Source organism: Scyliorhinus torazame, chromosome 8, assembly GCF_047496885.1.
Source record: "Scyliorhinus torazame isolate Kashiwa2021f chromosome 8, sScyTor2.1, whole genome shotgun sequence".
NCBI classification, from domain to species: Eukaryota; Metazoa; Chordata; class Chondrichthyes; order Carcharhiniformes; family Scyliorhinidae; genus Scyliorhinus; species Scyliorhinus torazame.
The window spans coordinates 45536063-45557286 of NC_092714.1; the positions used below are offsets into that span (position 1 = coordinate 45536063).

At 45.1% G+C, this 21224-nt stretch overlaps 1 protein-coding gene across 1 annotated transcript in view; it reads right to left on the reverse strand.

Annotated features, from left to right (window-relative positions):
* Positions 1-21224, reverse strand: part of ros1 (c-ros oncogene 1, receptor tyrosine kinase) — a 400619-nt gene that overhangs the window by 165989 nt on the left and 213406 nt on the right. Inside the window, exon 42 of the mRNA XM_072513469.1 lies at positions 17295-17429. Within this exon, the coding sequence (XP_072369570.1) occupies positions 17295-17429 (135 nt within the window). The remainder of the gene's footprint in view (positions 1-17294; positions 17430-21224) is intronic.

Consider the following 21224-nt stretch of genomic DNA (forward strand, 5'->3'; position numbering starts at 1 on the left):
TATTTATTCATTTTTTGTTCATAAAATAGGTCATTGTTATTTGTGTTGTTATAATATTGTGTAAAGGATGCACAATGTACGGTGTTGGTTGACCAAAAATTTTCTATAAAACATTTAATTTAAAAAAAAGAGATCATTTTGGGCTTTGTATGGGCGGGCAAGTCCCCGCGAGTGAAGAGGGTGATGCTCGTGTGGAACCAGGGGGAAGGGGGGGCTTGCACTGCCAAATTTCAGCAATTATTATTGGGTGGCTAACATAGCCATAAGGAAGTGGGGGTGGTGCGGGGGGGGGGCGACTTGGGAGCGGGTGGAGGCAGCCTCCTGTAGGGTTACCAGTCTAGGGGCATTGGTGATGGTGCCTCTGCCGTTCCTGCCGGTGCGCTTCTCCACCAGTCCTGTAGTGGTGGCAACCCTTCAGATCAGGGGACAGTGGAGGAGGCACGTGGGAGCAACGGGAGCATCGGTCTGGTCCCTGATATGTGACAATCATTGGTTTGCCCCGGGGAGGTTGGACGGGAGGTTTCATGTATGGCGAAGGGCAGGGATTGACTGGATGGGAGACTTGTTCTTGGAAGGGTGCTTCCCTAGCTTGAGGGCACTGGAGGCCAAGTTTGGGTTGACGAGGGGGAATGAGTTCCAGTATATTCAGGTGCGGGACTTTTTGCGCAGGCAGGTGCCATCTTTTCCACTCTTACCTCTAAGGGGGATCCAAGATAGGGTAGTGTTTAGAGGATGGGTGGGGGAGGGAAGTGTCTTGGATATTTACAAGGAGCTCATGGGGGCGGAGGAGACGCAGGCCGAGGAGCTGAGGCATAAGTGGGAGGAGGAGTTGGGAGGGGAGATTGGGGAAGGCCTGTGGGCGGATGTGCTGAGCAGGGTTAATGGGACCGCAACATGTGCCAGGCTCAGTCTGATTCAATTTAAGGTCGTCCACCGGGCCCACGTGACGTGTCCCGGATGAGCAGATTCTTCGGCGTAGAGGACAGGTGTGTAAAGTGTCTTGCGAGGACCGGCAGATCATGTCCACATGTTTTGGGTGTGTCCAAAACTTAGGAGATATTGGCAGGGGTTTGAGGATGTCATGTCTGGAGTATTGAACATAAGGGTGGCAATGGGTCCAGAGCTGGCGATATTTGGCGTTTCAGAGGCCCCGCAAGTCCAGGGGGAGAAAGAGGCCGACGTTTTGGCCTTTGCTTCCCTGGTATCCCGGAGACGGATACTTCTAGCTTGGAGGGACTCAAAGCCCCCAAAGTCGGAAGCCTGGCTGTCAGACATGGCGAGTTTCCTGGGTTTGGAGAAAATCAAGTTCGTCTTGAGAGGGTCGTTGTTATGGTTCGCCCGGAGGTGGCAACCATTCGTTGACTTCTTTGCGGAGAATTAATCGTGAGCGGAGGAGGGGGGGGATGGATGGAGGGTTAGGGGAATGTCATATAGGGGGTCAATTAGGTAGATCTGGGTGGGACGGGTTACGGCAATTGCACTATGTACTTTGTTTATTGTACCGTCCTTTTGTTTTCTCATTCTGCAATTCTACTGTTTACAATGCCAAAAAATGAATACCTCATTAAAATTGTTTATCAAAAAAAAAGAAGAAAATCCTCAAAGAACTAGAAAAGTTCATGCTGAATAGGAAAATAAAAAGCAAAATTAACTGAAAAGAATTTGTGAACTGACCAAAAGGAGTATTGAGATGTTTTTGCCTGATCATTAGTACAACCATTATAAAGTTCTTAAAGCAGCTAAAGAGGATTTTACATGGTAAAATACTGAACTGCTTACTGTAAGGGTCCCTGCTAGCGATTCCCTTATTTCCCCTTTTTTTATTTTTTGCCTTTATCATTTTGATCCATGGATGCTTAATGAACATGAATCTTTAAGTCAAGCAGCAGAGCGAATGAGGAATTCAAAAAGTTGCAATATATAATAATTTATTTACAGAATATATATTGACGAGGAAGGTCATCAGCACATTGTAGCTGATCCACCCAACTCGCTACAGCATGCAAAACATTGTTAAGTAATGGGTTCAGAGACATTCCAATTAGTTGTCTCATTTATGTTAAGTATCCAATAATTGACACTGATATGTAAAGAGGCTTCAGGTGGCCTTTATGGCAGGTGATGTGATGATAAAGTTTTGTGCAGAGTCTGTTAAAGTAAAATAAAGGTGTTGGTGAAAAGGAGCAGAATCTTTGACTCTTTATACAACAGCAGCTAAACGTCTAACAAATGGTAGCAGAGGATGGTTGCTGTGCAAATGTGAAGGGTTTAAAGATACAACTTTTCCAGATCAAACCAAGGAGTGAGTGGGAAGGGGAAAAAAAAGGATATATGGCTGAACCTAGGATAAAGATGGCTGGATATGTCTATCCCCCCTTATTTTCTGAAAGGGGATCATACGACCAATGGAGAAGTGCAGTAGTTATGTGGACTAAGGTAAGTGCCTTGGGAAAGAGAAAACAAGGTATGGCATTGGCTCTTTCTCTACCTTATGACAGTAAAATCCGAAGCAAAGTGTTTTCTGAGCTGGAATTGGAAGAGTTAGACTCAGAAGGAGGTCTGGAGACTTTATTGTATTATATGGATAAGATTTATAAGAAAGATGACTTGTTAAGTGCGTATGAAGCCTGGTCGGATTTAGATAGGTTCCGGAAAATAGAGGATTTCTCCATTGAAGACCATATAATGGAATTTGGCAGACTATATAAAAGGCTGCAGAAACCCAACCTGGAATTTCCACAGTCTGTGTTGGCCTTTAAATTACTTGACTGTGCTAGAGTGACCACCATGGATAGGCTCCTGGTTTTGACAGGAGTTCAGTTTGCAGATAAGGATACCTTATTCGATCAGATGACAGAAGCTTTAAAAAAGTTTCTGGGGAAACATTCAATTCCGATGGCTCTGATGACCCAAATAGGTCAGTCTGCAATAAAGCAGAATATGGAAGGTACACTACTAACAGGATGGCGAAATCGCACGGCTACAAACAGGTTCCAAGGCTATAGAAGGAGATCGGGACCCGGAACTTATGAAGACAGAAACCCAGTTAGAACCTACAATAGGAAGATGAACCCCAGAAATGCACGGGGTATGATAAATCGATGTTTTCGATGTGACTATCAATGCCATTATGCTTTCAACTGTCCAACATGTTATATTAGAGTTTGAAGCAACACATGACATGGAAGAGTCAGAAGAGGGAAAAGATAGTGACCAGAAAGAAGGTATTGTCCTATTAACAAGCAGTTTTACGCCAGTAATTAGGGTGTTGGTCGCAGAATCCTTCAATTGTGCTGTATTGGACAGTGGCTGCACATCTACTGTGTGTGGAATTGACTGGTTAAAATGTTACCTGGACTCCTTGAATGCTGAAAATCGTAACAAGGTTAAGGAATTTGAAAGTTCCAGAAGTTTCAAGTTTGGGGATGACAATACTCTGAAGTCGCTGAAAAGAGTGGTGATCCCTTGCAATATTGCCGGAGTGAATCATTTCATTAGCACGGATGTTGTATCAAGTGAGATACCTTTGCTCCTGAGCAGACGTCGATGAAGAAAGCACACATGAAACTGGATATGGAACAGGATAAGGCAACAGTTTTTGGAAAGACAGTGGACTTACAATTTACAGTTGGGACACTATTGTATTCCATTACTGATAAATTATATTTCAAGCACAGTTGTTAAGGATGTGTTAATGGCAGTTGAAAATGGGACTTTAGCTGATAAAAAGGTTGTTGTATTAAAACTGCACAGGCAATTCTTTTGGTTTTTTAAAAATATTTTTTATTCTCCTCCTTTTTCACATTTTCTCCCAAATTTACACCCAACAACAACAAACAATAATCAGGAACAAATATGTCAATCCCCATATCAATAACAATGATCCCATCCTCCCACCAAACCCCAAACATTAGCCTGCATGTTCACATAAACAAATAAGAAAAAAGGAATCAGGAATCACTCATAGTCCCCATTAACACACACCGCCCCCAACTGATGTTAGATGTTATCCAGTTCTTGAAAGTGCATGATGAATAATGCCCATGAATTGTAGAACCCCTCCATCCTTCCCCTCAGTTCAAACTTAACCTTCTCAAGAGTCAAGAATTCCAACAAGTCCCCCACCACGCCAGGGCACAGGGTGGAGAGGTTGCTCTCCATTCCTTCAGGATCCGCCTTCAGGCGATCAAGGAGGCGAAGGCTACAACATCTGCCTCCGCACCCGTTTCCAACCCCGGCTGGTCCGACACCCCGAATATGGCCACCAGGGCCCCGGGTCCAGTTTCACGTGCGCCACTTTAGAAATTACCCTAAAAACCTCCTTCCAGTAATCCTCTAGCTTTTGACAAGGCCAAAACATCTGAACATGATTAGCGGTGCCCCCCACGCAACGCTCACACACATCTTCTACTCCTTCAAAGAATCGGCTCATCCTCGCCCTCGTGAGGTGCACTCTGTACACCACCTTCAGCTGTATCAGCCCCAATCTCGCGCACGAGGTGGAGGCATTCACTCTCCGGAGCACCTCACACCAGAACCCCTCTTCCATATCCTCTCCCAACTCTTCCTCCCACTTTGCTTTGATCGCTTCCAGTGGTGCCTTCTCCTCTTCCAAAATAGCTCTGTTAACCGCTGACACTGCCCCCTTCTCCAGTCCCCCTGCCGTCAGCACCTCCTCCAGAAATGTGGAGGCCGGCTCCACCGGGAAGCTCTGTATCTCCTTTCTGGCAAAATCTCAAACCTGCATGTATCTAAACATTTCCCCCTGCTCCAGCCCTTCGCTTCCAGCAAATCGACCCCTAAGAAACAAATCTTTTAGTGTCTTAATCCCCTTCTCCTCCCATTTCCGAAAATTTCGATCCCACCTCCCTGGCTCAAATCTGTGATTCCCCCGAACCGGCATTTCCCTTGACCCTGCCCCCAACCCGAAGTGTTGGCGAAACTGCCTCCAAATTCTCAATGAAGCTATTATTACCGGACTCCCTGAGTACTTCCCCAGGGCTATCGGGAGCGGCGAGGTTGCTAGTGCTTTCAATCCCAACCCCCTGCACAAACTCTCCTCCATTCTGACCCACTCGGAATCAACCCCTCTGACCCAGCTCCGCACCTTCTCCACATTCGCCGCCCAGTAGTAATACATCAGGTTCGGAAGACCCAAACTCCCTGCCTGCCTTCCCCTCTGTAGCAGCACCTTTCTAACTCTGGCCACCTTCCCTCCCCATATGAACAAAGTAATCCTTCCCTCAATCTCTGAAAAAAGCCTTTGGCAGGAAAATCAGCAGGCATTGAAAAATAAACAGAAACTGCGATAATACATTCATTTTAACCACCTGTACCCGACCCACCAGTGACTGAGGGAGACTATCCCACCTTGCCAGATCAGCTTTCACTCTCCCCACCAAACTAGAAATGTTGTACCTGCGGAGCCCGCCCCCCCCACTCACAGGCAACCTGCAGCCCCACGTACCTGAAGTGAGGCCCTCCCCTACGGAATGGCAGCCCCCCCCACCCCCGGCCAAGACACCACAAAATACTCACTCTTGTCTAGATTTAGTTTGTACCCCGAGAAAGACCCAAACACTCAAAGCAGCTCCAATATTCCCCCTATCGACACACTCGGTTCCGACACGTATAACAGCAAATCATCGGCATATAAGGACACCCTATGCTCTATCCACCCCCCCCCCCGGCACTATTCCTTTCAAAAACCCTTGAACATCTTAATGCGATGGCCAATGGCTCAATCGTGAGTGCAAACAACAGGGGGGACATAGGACATCCCTGCCTCGTGCCACAGTGGAGAGAAAAGTATCTCGAGCTGATGTTGTTTGTGCGGACACTCGCCCTCGGCTCCTTATATAGTAGCTTTACCCAGTTCACAAATCTTGGTCCAATCCCAAACTGCTCCAGAACTGCCATCAAGTACCCCCATTCTACCCGGTCAAAAGCCTTCTCAGCGTCCAATGCCACAACCACCTCTGTTTCCTTCCCCTCTGCCGGTGCCATAACGACGTTCAATACCCTTCTAACGTTTGAAAAGAGCTGCCACCCTCTCACGAACCCAGTCTGATCTTCACCTATCACCTTCGGGAGGCACTCCTCCAGCCTACCCGCCAGTACCTTCGCCAATACTTTTGCGTCCACATTCAGAAGCAATATAGGCCTGTACGACCCACACTCCGTCGGATCTTTATCCTTTTTTAGCAACAGGGAAATTGATGCCTGCCCCAAGGTTTGTGGCAACACCCCCTTCCCTATCGCCTCTTCAAACATCCCCACCATCAAGGGTGCCAACTTATCCTTGAATTTTTTATAATATCCCACCGGAAACCCATCCGGCCCCGCCACACTAAAACTGCATAGGCAATTTGCGCATCCGTCTCCTCGGAGGCTGAAACATTTATTAAAGGATGCAGGGGTAAGGGATAAAGACTATACTAAGCTGATAGAACAGGTTCGTGATCGCTGTGAAGTTTGTAGGAAGTACAGAAGGACACCAGCATGACTGATAGTAATCCTACCTTTGGCCAGGGATTTTAACGACATTGTCGCCATGGACCTTAAGATCTGGGATAAAGCCAATAATATATTTATTTTGCATTTTGTAGATTTAGCAACTAGATTTAGTCAATCAGCGATTGTACGAAGTAAAGAAAAGAGTCATTCTGGATCAAATCGTGAAAAAATGAATCGGGACAGGAATGCGCTCACCGGCAAAATTCCTTACGGACAATGGGGGAGAATTTGCTAATGGGTTTAGGGATATGTGCGAAAACGTGACTATCACAGTTATGAATACGGCTGCAGAAAGCCCATTTAGTAATGGTGTGTGTGAAAGAAACCATGCGGTAATAGATGACATGCTCCGGAAAAGTTTGGCAGATCGACCAAACTGCATGCTAAATTCAGCTTTAGCATGGGCGGTACATGAAAATAATTCATTGCAGATGGTTGGGGGCTATAGTCCCTATCAACTAGTGTTTGGTAGAAATCCTAAAATTCCATCCAATTTTGAATGACCAGCCTCCAGTTTGGGAAGGGACTACAATTAGCTCTGCCTTTGCTGAGCATTTGAATGCATTACAAAGCAGTAGAAAAGTTTTTTGGGAAGCAGAAGTCTCTGAAAGAATTCGCAGAGCTTTAAGGCATAATGTATGGCCATCAAATACCGTTTTTCAGCAAGGAGAAATAGTATACTCTAAGAGAGACAATTTTAATGAATGGAAAGGCCCAGGGAAGATCATAGGCATAGATGGCAAAACAATTATTTTGCAACATGGCAATCAAACTGTTAGGGTACATTAATCAAGGATAATGTACAGATTACAGATTTAGACAGACATGACGAGGAACCAGGGTTCTCTGGCGCGCACGTGTTACAGAACTATGAGGACCAGTTAATCTATATAGACAGAGTTTCTGTAGAGGAACACAACACTTCTGATGAATTAGAACAGGCCATTTTTCCGAAAGGGTAACTGCCAAAAGTTGGTACAAAAGTGACATACTTGCCTGAAGGGTCTAGTCAATGGATGGATGCAACTGTTATCAGTAGAGCAGGGAAGGCCACTGGAAAGTATAAACATTGGTTGAATGTACAGCATTCAGGGGAGGGAGTCAAGACAATGGATTGGGAACACACAGTTCAAAAAGGGAGGGCACAGAAACGCAGTGCCAGTTCAGATAGTACATCGGATAGTGAACAGGTCCACAGGAAAAGGTTGAGAACTATTGAAAGGACATCCCATGGCAAAAGGGAAAGATCAAGCAGTAGCAGTACAGAACGAGATACCAGGCGGGAGAGGGGACGTAGTTTATCAAGGTCTCCGAACACGAGTAAGACTGTGAATACTAATAGGAGTAGAAGCCCACATGCACGTGAGATTTTGGTGGCTTCCAATAAATTAGATGAAAAAGTATTAAAGATGCCAAACAGCAAAACTGCATAGTTGGAGTGAATTTGGGGTATACACGGAAGTACCGGATAGGGGACAAAGTGCTCTATCCCACAGATGGATTTGCACGGAAAAGGTTCTTCCGGATGGAACTTACAAGGCAAAGGCTAGGCTTGTGGCAAGGGGATTTGAAGAAAACTTAGACGATCAAGAGTTAAGGGTAGATTCACCTACGGCAGGAAAGGTTATTTTAAGGATCTTCTTGGCTCTGTTAGCCACAAAGGCATGGGAATGCAAATCTATAGATATAAAAGCTGCCTTTTTGCAGGGGCATCAGCTGTAGAGAGACATTTTTCTCCGTCCTACTAAAGAGGTAGCTAACACAGAAGGGGTACTTTGGAAGTTGAACAAATATGTACATGTACTAAATGATGCGTCTAGAGTCTGGTATTTTTCGGTAAGGTCAGTTTTGTTAAAGTTAGGCTGTTGCCAGTTGAAAGCAGATCTGGCAATGTTTTACTGGCACTATAAAGGAAATCTTTCTGGCATCTTTATGATGCATGTCGATGATTTTTTGTGGGGTGGGACTTGTGATTTCGAAGCTATTGCAATCTCTGGTTTGAGGAAAGAATTCAAGCTTGGAAGTCAGGCTTCCGGTGCATTTAAATATATTGGACTGGAAATCGGACAGACTAAGTTAGGGGCAACTTTACGCCAGCAATCTTATTTGGAAAGCATCAGCCCAATAGCAATTAGTCGTGGCCAAGTTTCACAAAAAGACACAATGGTTTCAAAGATAGAAAAAGAGCAACTACAAAGTTTAATTGGGCAACTGAATTGGTTTGGTAGACAGACTAGACCGGACGTGAGTTTTGATGTCTTTGAGTTGAGTACAAAAATGAATGATCCCAAAGTGAAAGACATAATAAGAGCAAATAAAGCGTTGGTCAAACTAAAAATGCAGGAGTGTGTTTTGAGGTTCCTGGTTTTAGGTGACCTTAGGCACTTGAAACTCATAGTTTATAGTGATGCATCCCATGCAAATTTATGTGATGGAGTTTCAAGCGCAGGAGGTTTTACAATTTTCCTTTTGGGAAACAATGGTAAATGTTGCCCTCTTGTGTGGGAAACAAAGAAAATAAGGAGAGTGGTCAACAGCACTTTGGCTGCTGAGATGTTAAGCCTTGTAGAGGCGGTGGATTAGGCCTTTTATATATCTCAGATATTGACAGAAATTTTGAGATTAGGGGATTTGGGTAATATACCTATTGAATGTCACATTGCCAATAAATCCCTGTGGGAAAATGTGCACTGTACAAAAAGTGTCAATGAAAAAAGGTTAAGGATAGACATCGCAAGTTTGAAGCAGATGTTGGACAGAGGAGAAATAGCAAAAATTAAATGGGTCGACAGTAGCTGTCAGTTGTCAGACTGTTTTACAAAAAGAGGGGCTAGTTCACAGAAACTTTTGGATATTGTTAATGAAGGGCACCAGTTTCTGTGACTTTTTTTTCTTCCAAAAATGAAAAAAAAAAAGGGGGGGGGGGAAATTGCATGTGTGTTTTTGAGTTTCTTTAATTTTGTTTTCCCCTAATTATTTTTTTTCTCCAAGGAAGGGAAGTTAAGGAATGGGTTAAGAGACTTTCCAATTAGTTGTCCATTTATGTTATGTATCGAATAATTGACACTATGTAGAGAGGCTTCAGGTGGTCTTTGTGGCAGGTGGTGTGATGATAAGAGTTGTGTGCAGAGTCTGTTTAACTAAAATAAAGGTTTTGGTGAAAAGGAGCAGAACATTTGACTCTTTATACAACAGCAGCTAAACGTCTAACAAACATTACTTAAACAATTTCAGAGTTTGTGATCCACTAGACTACCCTGTAAACTATTCTACATATAAATGATTTTGTAAGTGGAGAACCTTGTGATCTCAGTCCTAAAGTCACCATTTGCTAGTTTGAATTCATGTCTCATTGTCAGTTTGATATGTAGTAATGCTCCTGATTTATTTTTTCAACAGATGCAGCTCTAGGATCAGCCACACAAGGACCCGCAGCATCTATGACCAGTGACACAGAGTTTATTCGCTGGACAATCATACTCATTAGCGAGGGATCACCGAAGAAGATTTCTCAGTCCCTTCTGTCTGAAGCGAAAATATTTTTCCAGTCCTTCCCCACACCTCAATTCTCTGACACCAAAGATCAATCTAATTGCTGTTTGAAATGCCTTTAGAGCATGAATATCTCTTGGGCCACAGTGCACAGAACAGAACGCAATTTTCAGTTTGTGTTCTGAAGCAAGCACTGTATCCCTTCATCTGATGTGTACTTTATTGTCTCCAGCACAGTTCAGATCTTAAAAAGCTCTTCATACATGACATCTAAAAAAATCTTGCTTAATTTGCATTCATCAGGTTTATTATAATAATAATCTCTATTTTCACAAGTAGGCTTATATTAACACTGCAATGAAGTTACTGTGAAAATCCTCTAGTCGCCACATTCCGGCGCCTGTTCGGGTACACGGAGGGAGAATTCAGAATGTCCAATTCACCAAACAGGCACATCTTTCAGGTATTGTGGGAGGAAACCAGAGCACCCAGAGGAAACCCACCAAGACACGGGGAGAACATGCAGACTCCACACAGGCACTGACCCAAGCTGGGAATCGAACCTAGGATCCTGGAGCTGTGAAGCAACAGTGCTAACCACTTATGAAGATGGGAATGATCAGTGATGCACAAAACACTGACAGATTGATTTATTAGTGCATTCTCTGCTATTACCACTTTCATGCACATTAACTTATTTGCAGAAACTAAGTTTGCGTGCAATAGGATTAGATTGAGCAAATATATCTTTACCCCTCACTCTACTGTCCGATTAGTTTTTTTTCTGCAAATTGCAGAAGAGAAAAAAGTACAGAAGCAATGAATCTGCTGCCAAAATTTTGTTTAATATATCTAATGGGCGTACTACTTTGCGAGAGCCTTGGAAGCAGAATCAACATCATCTCCCACATTAGGAACAGAATTCTGCAAATCATCTCCCACATTAGGAACAGAATTCTGCAAATCAATCCTCATGCCCTATTCATGCTCTCATCGCAACTCCTTGCTGGCTTTCCTCTCTGGCCTTTTTCTTTCAAATTTTGGATTTCTCTTTTGAGTCACTGCTGTTGACCTTATTGCTTCAATTCAGCCTTAACATTTTTTCGTCCCCCACTTTATAGTCCCTGCCGCACCCAGGCCACAGCATAAGCAGTGTGTGTACTACAATAAAATTCAAAGGGAAGCTATAAAATTATGGACATTTTCACACAGAGTTTGGTCTATTTGTGTGGTTCAAAAGGATGCTTCAAATCCATACCATTCCTGGATGTTTCTTCCTATGTCCATTTTGTATTGCAGGTTCTACGTAATACAGGATTCCCAATAGAGACAATATCACTGCCTGTTTTAAAAGCTTTCCGGACAGTGGCCAGAAGTTGGAAAGATTTGAATTTCTAACTTCTAATAACCAGCCATAACAAATTTTGCTACATAGCTGCGGAGCCAAAGTAATCAATCACATTCTTTCTTCACAATATCGACAGCTCAAAGTTCAGTGGATATCTAGGCAAAGGTTTGTACACTGGAAAGAACTGCTTTTCATTGATCAATCATCTCACATCCTGTACTGTTTTGGGGGCTTTCGGCTGGCCAGGGTTACTCCATGGGCAGTGTACCAAGTTGAATGTTGAGAAAGTTAGTGTGAACAGCTGAGTAATGAGGTGTTGCACACACGGGTCAGGACCTTATGGACCAGAAACTGACGGCGATGGTGATGGGTTGGGCCCCTGACAACACGCCAGGACACAATTTAACGAGCCACATACAGTAATCCCTGTGGGGGACAGTGCTCATGATTTCAAAATGAGCAATTGAAAGGCAAGCTGATTTTATGGGCCCCTCCAAAATTGAGCGCACAATGACAAATGGGGGAGGTTTTGGGCGGGGGAGGGGGGGGGCTGGTGTCAGATCCTTGTCAGCTTTTAAAGGACAGCAAAAAGACAGCAGATGTTGATGTTGTTGCATTTGGAAGCCACTTTACTTTCAAAAAAAGAAATAGGACAGCCATTCATTGGGGGCGAGGCCTCCTTGTTGGGATTCTCTTCCTGGATGATGGGGTATGATGCCTGCTGGATGATGAGTGAGGTTAGATGACCTGACCACCATGTGCAAGGCACGTCAGGAGCGTGGCGGAGTATTCTCCTGCTGCCTGCATTAGCACAGCTCCAAATAGACTGAACGAGCGGGACAGAACAAAGCAGCTCGTTTAATTGGCACCCCATCCACCACCTTCAACATTCAGTCCCCCATACACAGACATAAACTGGCAGCAGTGAACAAGGTGCATTGCAGCAACTCATCAGAACTCCTTTGATATTACCTTCCAAACCCGTGAGCTTTACATGCTAAATGGGCGAGGGCAGTTGGTGCAGGGGAATATCAGCACCAACTGATATTCCCTCTACTCCACAACCCCAGCTCTGTCCCTTGATTGTATTGGGTGAGAATCCTGCTGTTTCCTTCCTGACAGCACAGCTCACTGATTGCATCACCCTATCAAGGCACTTGGGGCAACTAGAATGGTGCCCTGAACAGTAAGGCCCACATCCCATGACAGCATCACAAAATGAATGACAATAGGAATTTGGAGTATTATGCCGTCCTGAATAAGGTAAAGTTCCTTTTCTTCAATGTTACCCAATGAGTGTGACTAACACGTATCCACATTCCAATATCCGAGGGAGAAAATGAAGGTACAGAGGAGAAGTGATAGGATATACCGTGCCAAATTCTCTTCCCATTCCTAGCAGTTGAAAGATGCACAAAGCAAATAAGCTATTGTAAATGTAAGCCCGATCAGTGGAAGGTTCACTTACCCTGGCAGAGAGGATGGGATCACTCATTTGTTCCTGCGCTTCAGGGTGGTCCTCCTCTGGAACCCACACTGGCACTGACCACCCTCCCAGGCCGGCGTGGTCAGCTGAGATTACCTCCTGTGGCCATCCCTGGAGGTGAGTGCTGCATGGCCTCAAGGAGGTGCTCCCGGGCGTTGTAGCTGAAGCAGGGAGTCGGAGGTCGCTGCCTTCTCCTGCTCGTCCTTTTTCCATGGTCGGGATGCCATTAACGAATGCCTATCCGGGTGCTTTTTAAAGAAGGCAGCCGGACAAATGGCAGGGTGTCTGATTTTCTGCCCGCCCCATGAGACTCAATGTGAATCTCACAGCTGCACAACTATTGAGTTCAGCATCACACGATTCAGCGGTTTTATCCGCTACACTCTACGGCAGGAGTCGCTTCGACTTCCCACCCCTGCCATGGGACTTAAACATGGAAGGCCCCACCCTATTAATCAGCTGACAAGTCTTCCCACCACTTTACACAATTTCCCAAGAAAAGAATGTGAAAAGGGAAACAAAAATCTCCTTCAGCTGCAGGGATCCTGTGTGGGTGGAGTTTGTGCAGCCACAATTATGTTGTAAACGTAAGGCTGCAGCACAACAAGGCACTAACAGAGAATCTCACTTGGAGCAGCTACAGAATGGCTGGTATGAGAAAAGTTAAACGTCAAACTACTGCAGTAGTCGGCGCTCTTCTGAGGTTGGAGCCGAAGCAGATTAGAAAGAGCATTTATCTTATATCTGGCTTTGCTCGATCTAACCTGGGAGTGCTCGACACTAAGGCTGGGTGCCCAGAAGTGCCATTCCCCAAAACATTAAAGTTCAAAATACCCGCACACCCACAGTAAACAACTGGTGACACATACATGGACTTTCATGTGATTATATAAGAGGCTATTGTGTAATCTTACAGCACTCTCAGAGTCACCAGTTATTTAACAAACCAATGTTACTTCTCTGTGTAAGCCGTCAAAGTAAAATCTCAGCAGAATGCGATATTTGGGAGAGCTGTGTTCAAGGACAAGAGAAGAATGCACCTGCTGGCTAACATTGTTGGAAACTATAACAAGCAGGACCTTCCCATGTTCCCAACAAACTTTGGGCAGCATGCCAGTTATTAAATCCAGCTACAGCCAGACAATTTGGTCTTTATTTTATTTTAATGTGGCACTAGACATCTCACATGACATTTCCAAATATGGAATTACACTCTGGGCTTACTCTGATTGCTTGTAATGACTTAACTGCAATGGAATTACTAAAGAATGAATAATAGCAGCATGCGCTGTGATTGTGTGAGCTTCTCAAAAATGCACATGTAACTGTATAACTTGCTCCCATTCATGCTGCAAAGGGGGATGAGGAAGTGAAGACTGTAAGGTGGAGTTTAATCTATTTTCACTTTGCCATGTAATAATGTTTAACCGTAACCTTATTTTGTCGTTCACACAGATACATGAGGGCATCACAGTAGCACAGTGGTTAGCACGGTGGCTTCACAACACCAGGGTCCCAGGTTTGATTCCCCACTGGGTCACGGTCTGTGCAGAATCTGTACGTTCTCCCCGTGCCTGCGTGGGTTTCCTCCCACAGTCCAAAGACGTGCAGGTTAAGTGGATTGGACATACTAAATTGCCCTTAGTATCCAAAAAGGTTAGGAGGGGTTATTACGGGGATAGGGTGGAAGTGAGGGCTTAAGTGGGTCGGTGCAGATTCGAAATGCCGAATGGCCTCCTTCTGCACTGTATGTTCTATGTTCTATGATGACTTTGAAAATTATGCCAGGGAACCCACTCATTGTGGAGTTACAAATGCTGACAAACCTTTCCAGTTACAGAGATTTCTGAGCTAGTATGATATCCACGCTTAGCCTCTCCAGAGCATGCATACATCTTCTTGATGTATTCAAGATATTTCAGGTAGCTGATTTTGCAGTGCAAGATTAAAATGAGGTTAATTTCTATGTGTCACGTGTTGTACTTTATAAACAATGTTGTGGCCACAAATCATCATAAAGGAATACCTGAGTACAATTAATCTCAATGAGATGGTTAGTGGAAGTCAAGCTGACACAGACAAAGTAAGCATTTCCCAATTTACTCTACAATAAATATCTCCAAGTTGTATTACCCGCACACAGCTTTCCCTATTTTATCATCGGCTGCTGCTTCCTTCCCCGCTAGAAACACATATGACTGCTAACCTCAGGCAATGGTTCTCTTATGTGTTGACAATGAATGTATTAAGGGGACAAAAGTGATTTCCTGAGGAGCTTACCATAAAATTGTTCTCTGCAGATTTGCAAGCACACAGCTAAATAATTAATGCAATCAAGATTGCAGCAGGTGCTGGCTCTCGAAATTGTAGTGATTTTTTAAAGAAGTATTTTTATTCAAATTTTTACATTTAACAGGCATGACATTACAAAACAAAATAAACCCAACCCCAACCCCTAAACCCGCACTCCCCCCCCCAACACAATACCCCAACCAATGCCCCACCCCACCCCCTAAGCAGTTGACGGTAACCAGCTCCCCGAAATGTAGTATCAACAAACCCCATCTTTTATGGAACACCTCACTCACCCCTCTTAAAGTAAATTTCACCTTTTCTAAGTGCAAGAACTCCATTAAATCCCCCAGCCACACCGAGGCACAGGGTGGAGAAGCTGACCTCCACCCCAGCAGAACCCGTCTGCGAGTGATCAACGAGGCAAAGGCTAAAACGCCTGCCCCCACTCCCGTCTGCAACTCCGGCAAGTCTGACACACCCCGGATATGGCCCCCAGGGGTCTAGGCTCCAAATCCACATGCACGATCGTCGACATCATGCTGAAGAACGACCTCCAAGATTTCTCCAACTTCGGGCAGGACCTGTGTACATGTGTACGTGATTGGCTGGGCCCCTCCCACACTGCTAGGAATTGTAGCGATGTCGAGGTTCAAAGCAGGGAAATTAATAATCCAGTTGTTCATTATCTTCTAAATGTATCGTGTGCTTTACAATCTCTATTGTGGTTGCAGTTAGTAAAGTTCTGTTCAAATTGCACCATTTAAAATTGAGAAACGTGGAGGCGGCTTAAATAGAAATTTAAAAGAATCCTTTTTTTGTAAAAAGACTTGCAACCATACAGTTTGAATGCCCTCTGCTGTGCAACATGTGAAGTGTACACAATTCTAGGAGAATGTACTAAGGGCCTGAAAACAATGGTGTCCAGAGTGTTGCAGTATGGCCCTCCACAACCTTAGCCTGAATCTAAACGCAGGGGTAACCTCATGGTCAAGTATCTTCCACCTGTCAGGCTGCTTCTGCAGTGCCTGCCCCCCTTTGTTTGGCAGAAGGTGGACCAGCCCAATAGTTACTCAGCCAGCAGTGCCCCCAAACTTTCCATGGAAGAAAAAGTCTGAAAATGTGTTTTTTTAGTCCCAGAGCCCACATGCGCCATCAGAATAAAATAATCAATCCTCGCAAGAGATCATAACCGAGCCTATGCCTACTCTTGGCTGGGATAGCCTGGGATGTGTAAGAGGGCAGGCGGGTTAGTGCATGAAGCGAGTTCCTCTATGTATACGTGGGCAGTGGGAGGTTGTGGGCTGAAGGGGATTGGTCCACAGCAGTTTGGTGGGGAATGTGGACACATGAATGGGGAGGTGGGCACAGGCATGCGGGGGTGCAGCGAATGGACTCGGGAGGAGGAAATGCAGGCAGGCGGGGGTCGCACATGTGGACAAAACTGTCAGCCCTGAAGGGTAATCCCAGCTAACTTTCAAGGAGCTTAAAGGTTATGGTCCAAACATTTGTTATGGGCATTTTCATTTTGTCACTATATATATTTATTTAAAAGACACTTACTCCAGGTGCTAGGAGTGTTCCTTGTACTTAAGCTCATGATATCCACTGTAAGTTGGACTAAAGAGTATATGCAAGGATAGTGAGCAACTAACCACAGTTAAACATGGAAACTGAACAGGAAACCACCTGGATATGAACACTAATGGTGGCCTTAAACATTCAACACAGGTGGATTTAACTGCATTTTAAACATGAGCACAGATTACAGCACATCAGGAAGGAAGGTATTATAACCATTATTGTACCAGGAAAGCTGAAAGCTCAGTCAGTTAAATACTTTGGTCTTCCCATATTTTGAAGCTGAACATAAATCAGCAAGGCACTCACGCTGCTGTATCGATATCTAATATTTATGTTTGTGATTCAGACTACAGCTGAAATGATCAAGTGAATTAGAAGATGACTCTTGATAATTACCAACACAGCTGTGCACATGTCTCAGAGTGTGTGAAAATTGAAAAGAGCGGGAGCAAAGTACCTCCCCAACAGCACATGGGAATCGCTGCAAACCAACAACAGCATTTTACTTTCGGAATTTAGTCCAGGAACAGCTGTGTCATTCTGATCAAAAATCTTTTGAACTTTAACAATACTTACACATTATCTGGACAAGTTGTTGGTTTCTCCAGCCTTCCTCCTGTTCTGACAAAATGCAACACTTCAAGGTTGGTACGAGCTGGATAAGGCTGCTGGCCTAACGTCATTACTTCCCACATTAAGATACCAAATGACCTGGAAAGTGATTTGAAAAATATAGGAAAAGGAATGGCACCGTAAATATTATTCTTGGTCATTTGCTCCCAGAGCTCAGCAAATAGTTAATGCTGTCAAACTTTATCCCTGGTTAAGGAATGAGCTATTCCTTACTCCGAAAGGCAGGCTATTTTTACTTGTTTGAACACTAGGACTATTCTCCACCTGTAACCCTAGCTGAGCAAAATATTGCACACCAGCCATCCATATTATGTGCACACAATTAGTATAAGACCATAAGTCAAAGGAGCAAAATTCGGCTGTTTGGCTCATCGGGTCTGCTCCGCCATTCAATCATGTTTCTCATCCCCATTCTCCTGCCTTCTCCCCATGACCCCTGATCCCCTTATTAATCAAAAACATATCTATCTCTATCTTAAAGACTCTCAGTCATTTGGCCTCCACAACCTTCTGCGACAAAGAGTTCCACAGATTCACCACCCTCTGCTTGAAGAAATTCCTCCTCATCTCTTTTAAAGGATCGTCCCTTCAATCTGAGGCTATGTCCTCTGGTTCTAGTTATTTCTACTTGTGTACACATCCTCGCCACATCCACTCTATCCAGACCTCACAGTATCCTGTATGTTTCAAGAAGGTCCCCTCTCATCTTTCTACACTCCAACGAGTACAAACCCAGTGCCCTCAACCGTTCCTCATATGACAAGCTCTTCATTCCAGGGATCATTCTTGTGAACCTCCTCTGGACCCTTTCCAAGGCCAGCACATCCTTCCTTAGGCATGGGGCCCTAAAACTGCTCATAATACTGCAAATGGGGTCTGACCAGAGCCTTATTCAGCCTCAGAAGTACATCCCTGCTCTTGTATTCTAGCCCTCTCAACATGAATGCCAACATTGTATTTGCCTTCCTAACTGCCGACTGAACCTGCATGTTAACCTTAACAGAATCTTGAACTAGGACTCCTAAGTCCCTTCATGCTTCTGATTTCCTAAGCTTTTTCCCATTTAGAAAATAGTCTATGCCTCCATTCTTCTACCATAGTGCATAGCCTCACACATTTCCACAGTGTATTCCATCTGCCACTTCTTTGCTCACTCTCCTAGCCTGTCCAAGTCCTTCTGCAGTCCTCCTGCTTCCTCAATACTTCCTGTCTCTCTGCATATCTTTGTTATCATCTTCAAACTTAACAACAGTGCCTTCAGTTCCTTCTTCCAGATCGTTAATGCATATTGTGAAAAGCTGTGGTCTCAACAATGACCCCTGAGACACACCACTAGTCACCGGCTGCCATCCTGAAAAAGACCCCTTTATCCCCACTCTCTGCCTTCGGTCAGTCATCCAATCCTCTATCCATGCCAGAATCTTACCCGTAACACCATGGGTTCTTAACCTATTTAACAGCCTCCTATACGACACCTTGTCAAAGGCATTCTGTAAATCTAAATAAATCGCATCCACTGGTTCTCCTTTGTCTAACTTCCTTGTTATCTCCTCAAAGAATTCTAACAAATTTGTGAGGCAAATAATGCAATATCAGCCTGTATTTGAAAAACCCAGGGCGGGATTCACTGTTTGGGAGACCATGGGCAGGATTCTCCGTTCCCCGAAACTGATTGTGTAATCGGCGATCGGGCATAGAATCCCTTTTTTTTTAAATAAATATTTTATTGAAAATTTTTGGTCAACCAACACAGTACATTGTGCATCCTTTACACAATATTATAACAACACAAATAACAATGACCTATTTTATAAACAAAAAAATGAATAAATAATAAATAACAAAAATGAAAACTAACCCTAATTGGCAACTGCCTTATCACAAGTAACACTCTCCAAAAATATAATTTAACAGTCCAATATATAATTATCTGTAGCAACGACCTATACATATTATACAGTATATATTAACAACCCTGAGAGTCCTTCTGGTTCCTCCCCCCCCACCCCCCCCCCCCCCACCCCCCACCCCCCCCCCCCCCCCCCACCCCCCCCCCCCCCACACCCCCGATCCTGGGCTGCTGCTGCTGCCTTCTTTTTTCCATTCCATCTATCTTTCTGCGAGGTATTCGACGAACGGTTGCCACCGCCTGGTGAACCCTTGAGCCGACCCCCTTAGAACGAACTTAATCCGCTCTAGCTTTATAAACCCTGCCATGTCATTTATCCAGGTCTCCACCCCCGGGGGCTTGGCTTCTTTCCACATTAACAATATCCTGCGCCGGGCTACTAGGGACGCAAAGGCCAAAACATCGGCCTCTCTCGCCTCCTGCACTCCCGGCTCTTGTGCAACCCCAAATATAGCCAACCCCCAGCTTGGTTCGACCCGGACCCCCACTACTTTTGAAAGCACCTTTGTCACCCCCATCCAAAACCCCTGTAGTGCCGGGCATGACCAAAACATATAGGTATGATTCGCTGGGCTTCTCGAGCACCTCGCACACCTATCCTCCACCCCAAAAAATTTACTGAGCCGTGCTCCAGTCATATGCGCCCTGTGTAATATCTTAAACTGAATCAGGCTTAGCCTGGCACACGAGGACGACGAGTTTACCCTGCTTAGGGCATCTGCCCACAGCCCCTCCTCGATCTCCTCCCCCAGCTCTTCTTCCCATTTCCCTTTTAGTTCATCTACCATAGTCTCCCCTTCGTCCCTCATTTCCCTATATATATCTGACACCTTACCATCCCCCACCCATGTCTTTGAGATCACTCTGTCCTGCACCTCTTGTGTCGGGAGCTGCGGGAATTCCCTCACCTGTTGCCTCGCAAAAGCCCTCAGTTGCATATACCTGAATGCATTCCCTTGGGGCAACCCATATTTCTCGGTCAGCGCTCCCAGACTCGCGAACTTCCCATCCACAAACAGATCTTTCAGTTGCGTTATTCCTGCTCTTTGCCACATTCCATATCCCCCATCCATTCCCCCCGGGGCAAACCTATGGTTGTTTCTTATCGGGGACCCCCCAAGGCTCCAGTCTTTCCCCTATGCCGTCTCCACTGTCCCCAAATCTTCAGTGTAGCCACCACCACCGGGCTTGTGGTGTAGTTCCTCGGTGAGAACGGCAATGGGGCTGTCACCATAGCCTGTAGGCTAGTCCCCCTACAGGACGCCCTCTCTAATCTCTTCCACGCCGCTCCCTCCTCCTCTCCCATCCACTTACTCACCATTGAAATATTAGCGGCCCAATAATACTCACTTAGGCTCGGTAGTGCCAGCCCCCCCCTATCCCTGCTACGCTGTAAGAATCCCTTCCTCACTCTCGGGGTCTTCCCGGCCCACACAAAACCCATGATGCTCTTTTCAATCCTTTTGAAAAAAGCCTTCGTGATCACCACCGGGAGGCACTGAAACGCAAAGAGGAATCTCGGGAGGACCACCATCTTAACCGCCTGCACCCTCCCTGCCAGTGACAGGGATACCATATCCCATCTCTTGAAATCCTCCTCCATTTGTTCCACCAACCGCGTTAAATTTAACCTATGCAATGTGCCCCAATTCTTGGCTATCTGGATCCCCAGGTAACGAAAGTCCCTTGTTACCTTCCTCAACGGTAGGTCCTCTATTTCTCTACTCTGCTCCCCTGGATGCACCACAAACAACTCACTTTTCCCCATGTTCAATTTATACCCTGAAAAATCCCCAAACTCCCCAAGTATCCGCATTATTTCTGGCATCCCTTCCGCCGGGTCTGCCACGTATAGTAGCAAATCGTCCGCATACAAAGATACCCGGTGTTCTTCTCCTCCTCTAAGTACTCCCCTCCACTTCTTGGAACCCCTCAACGCTATCGCCAGGGGCTCAATCGCCAGT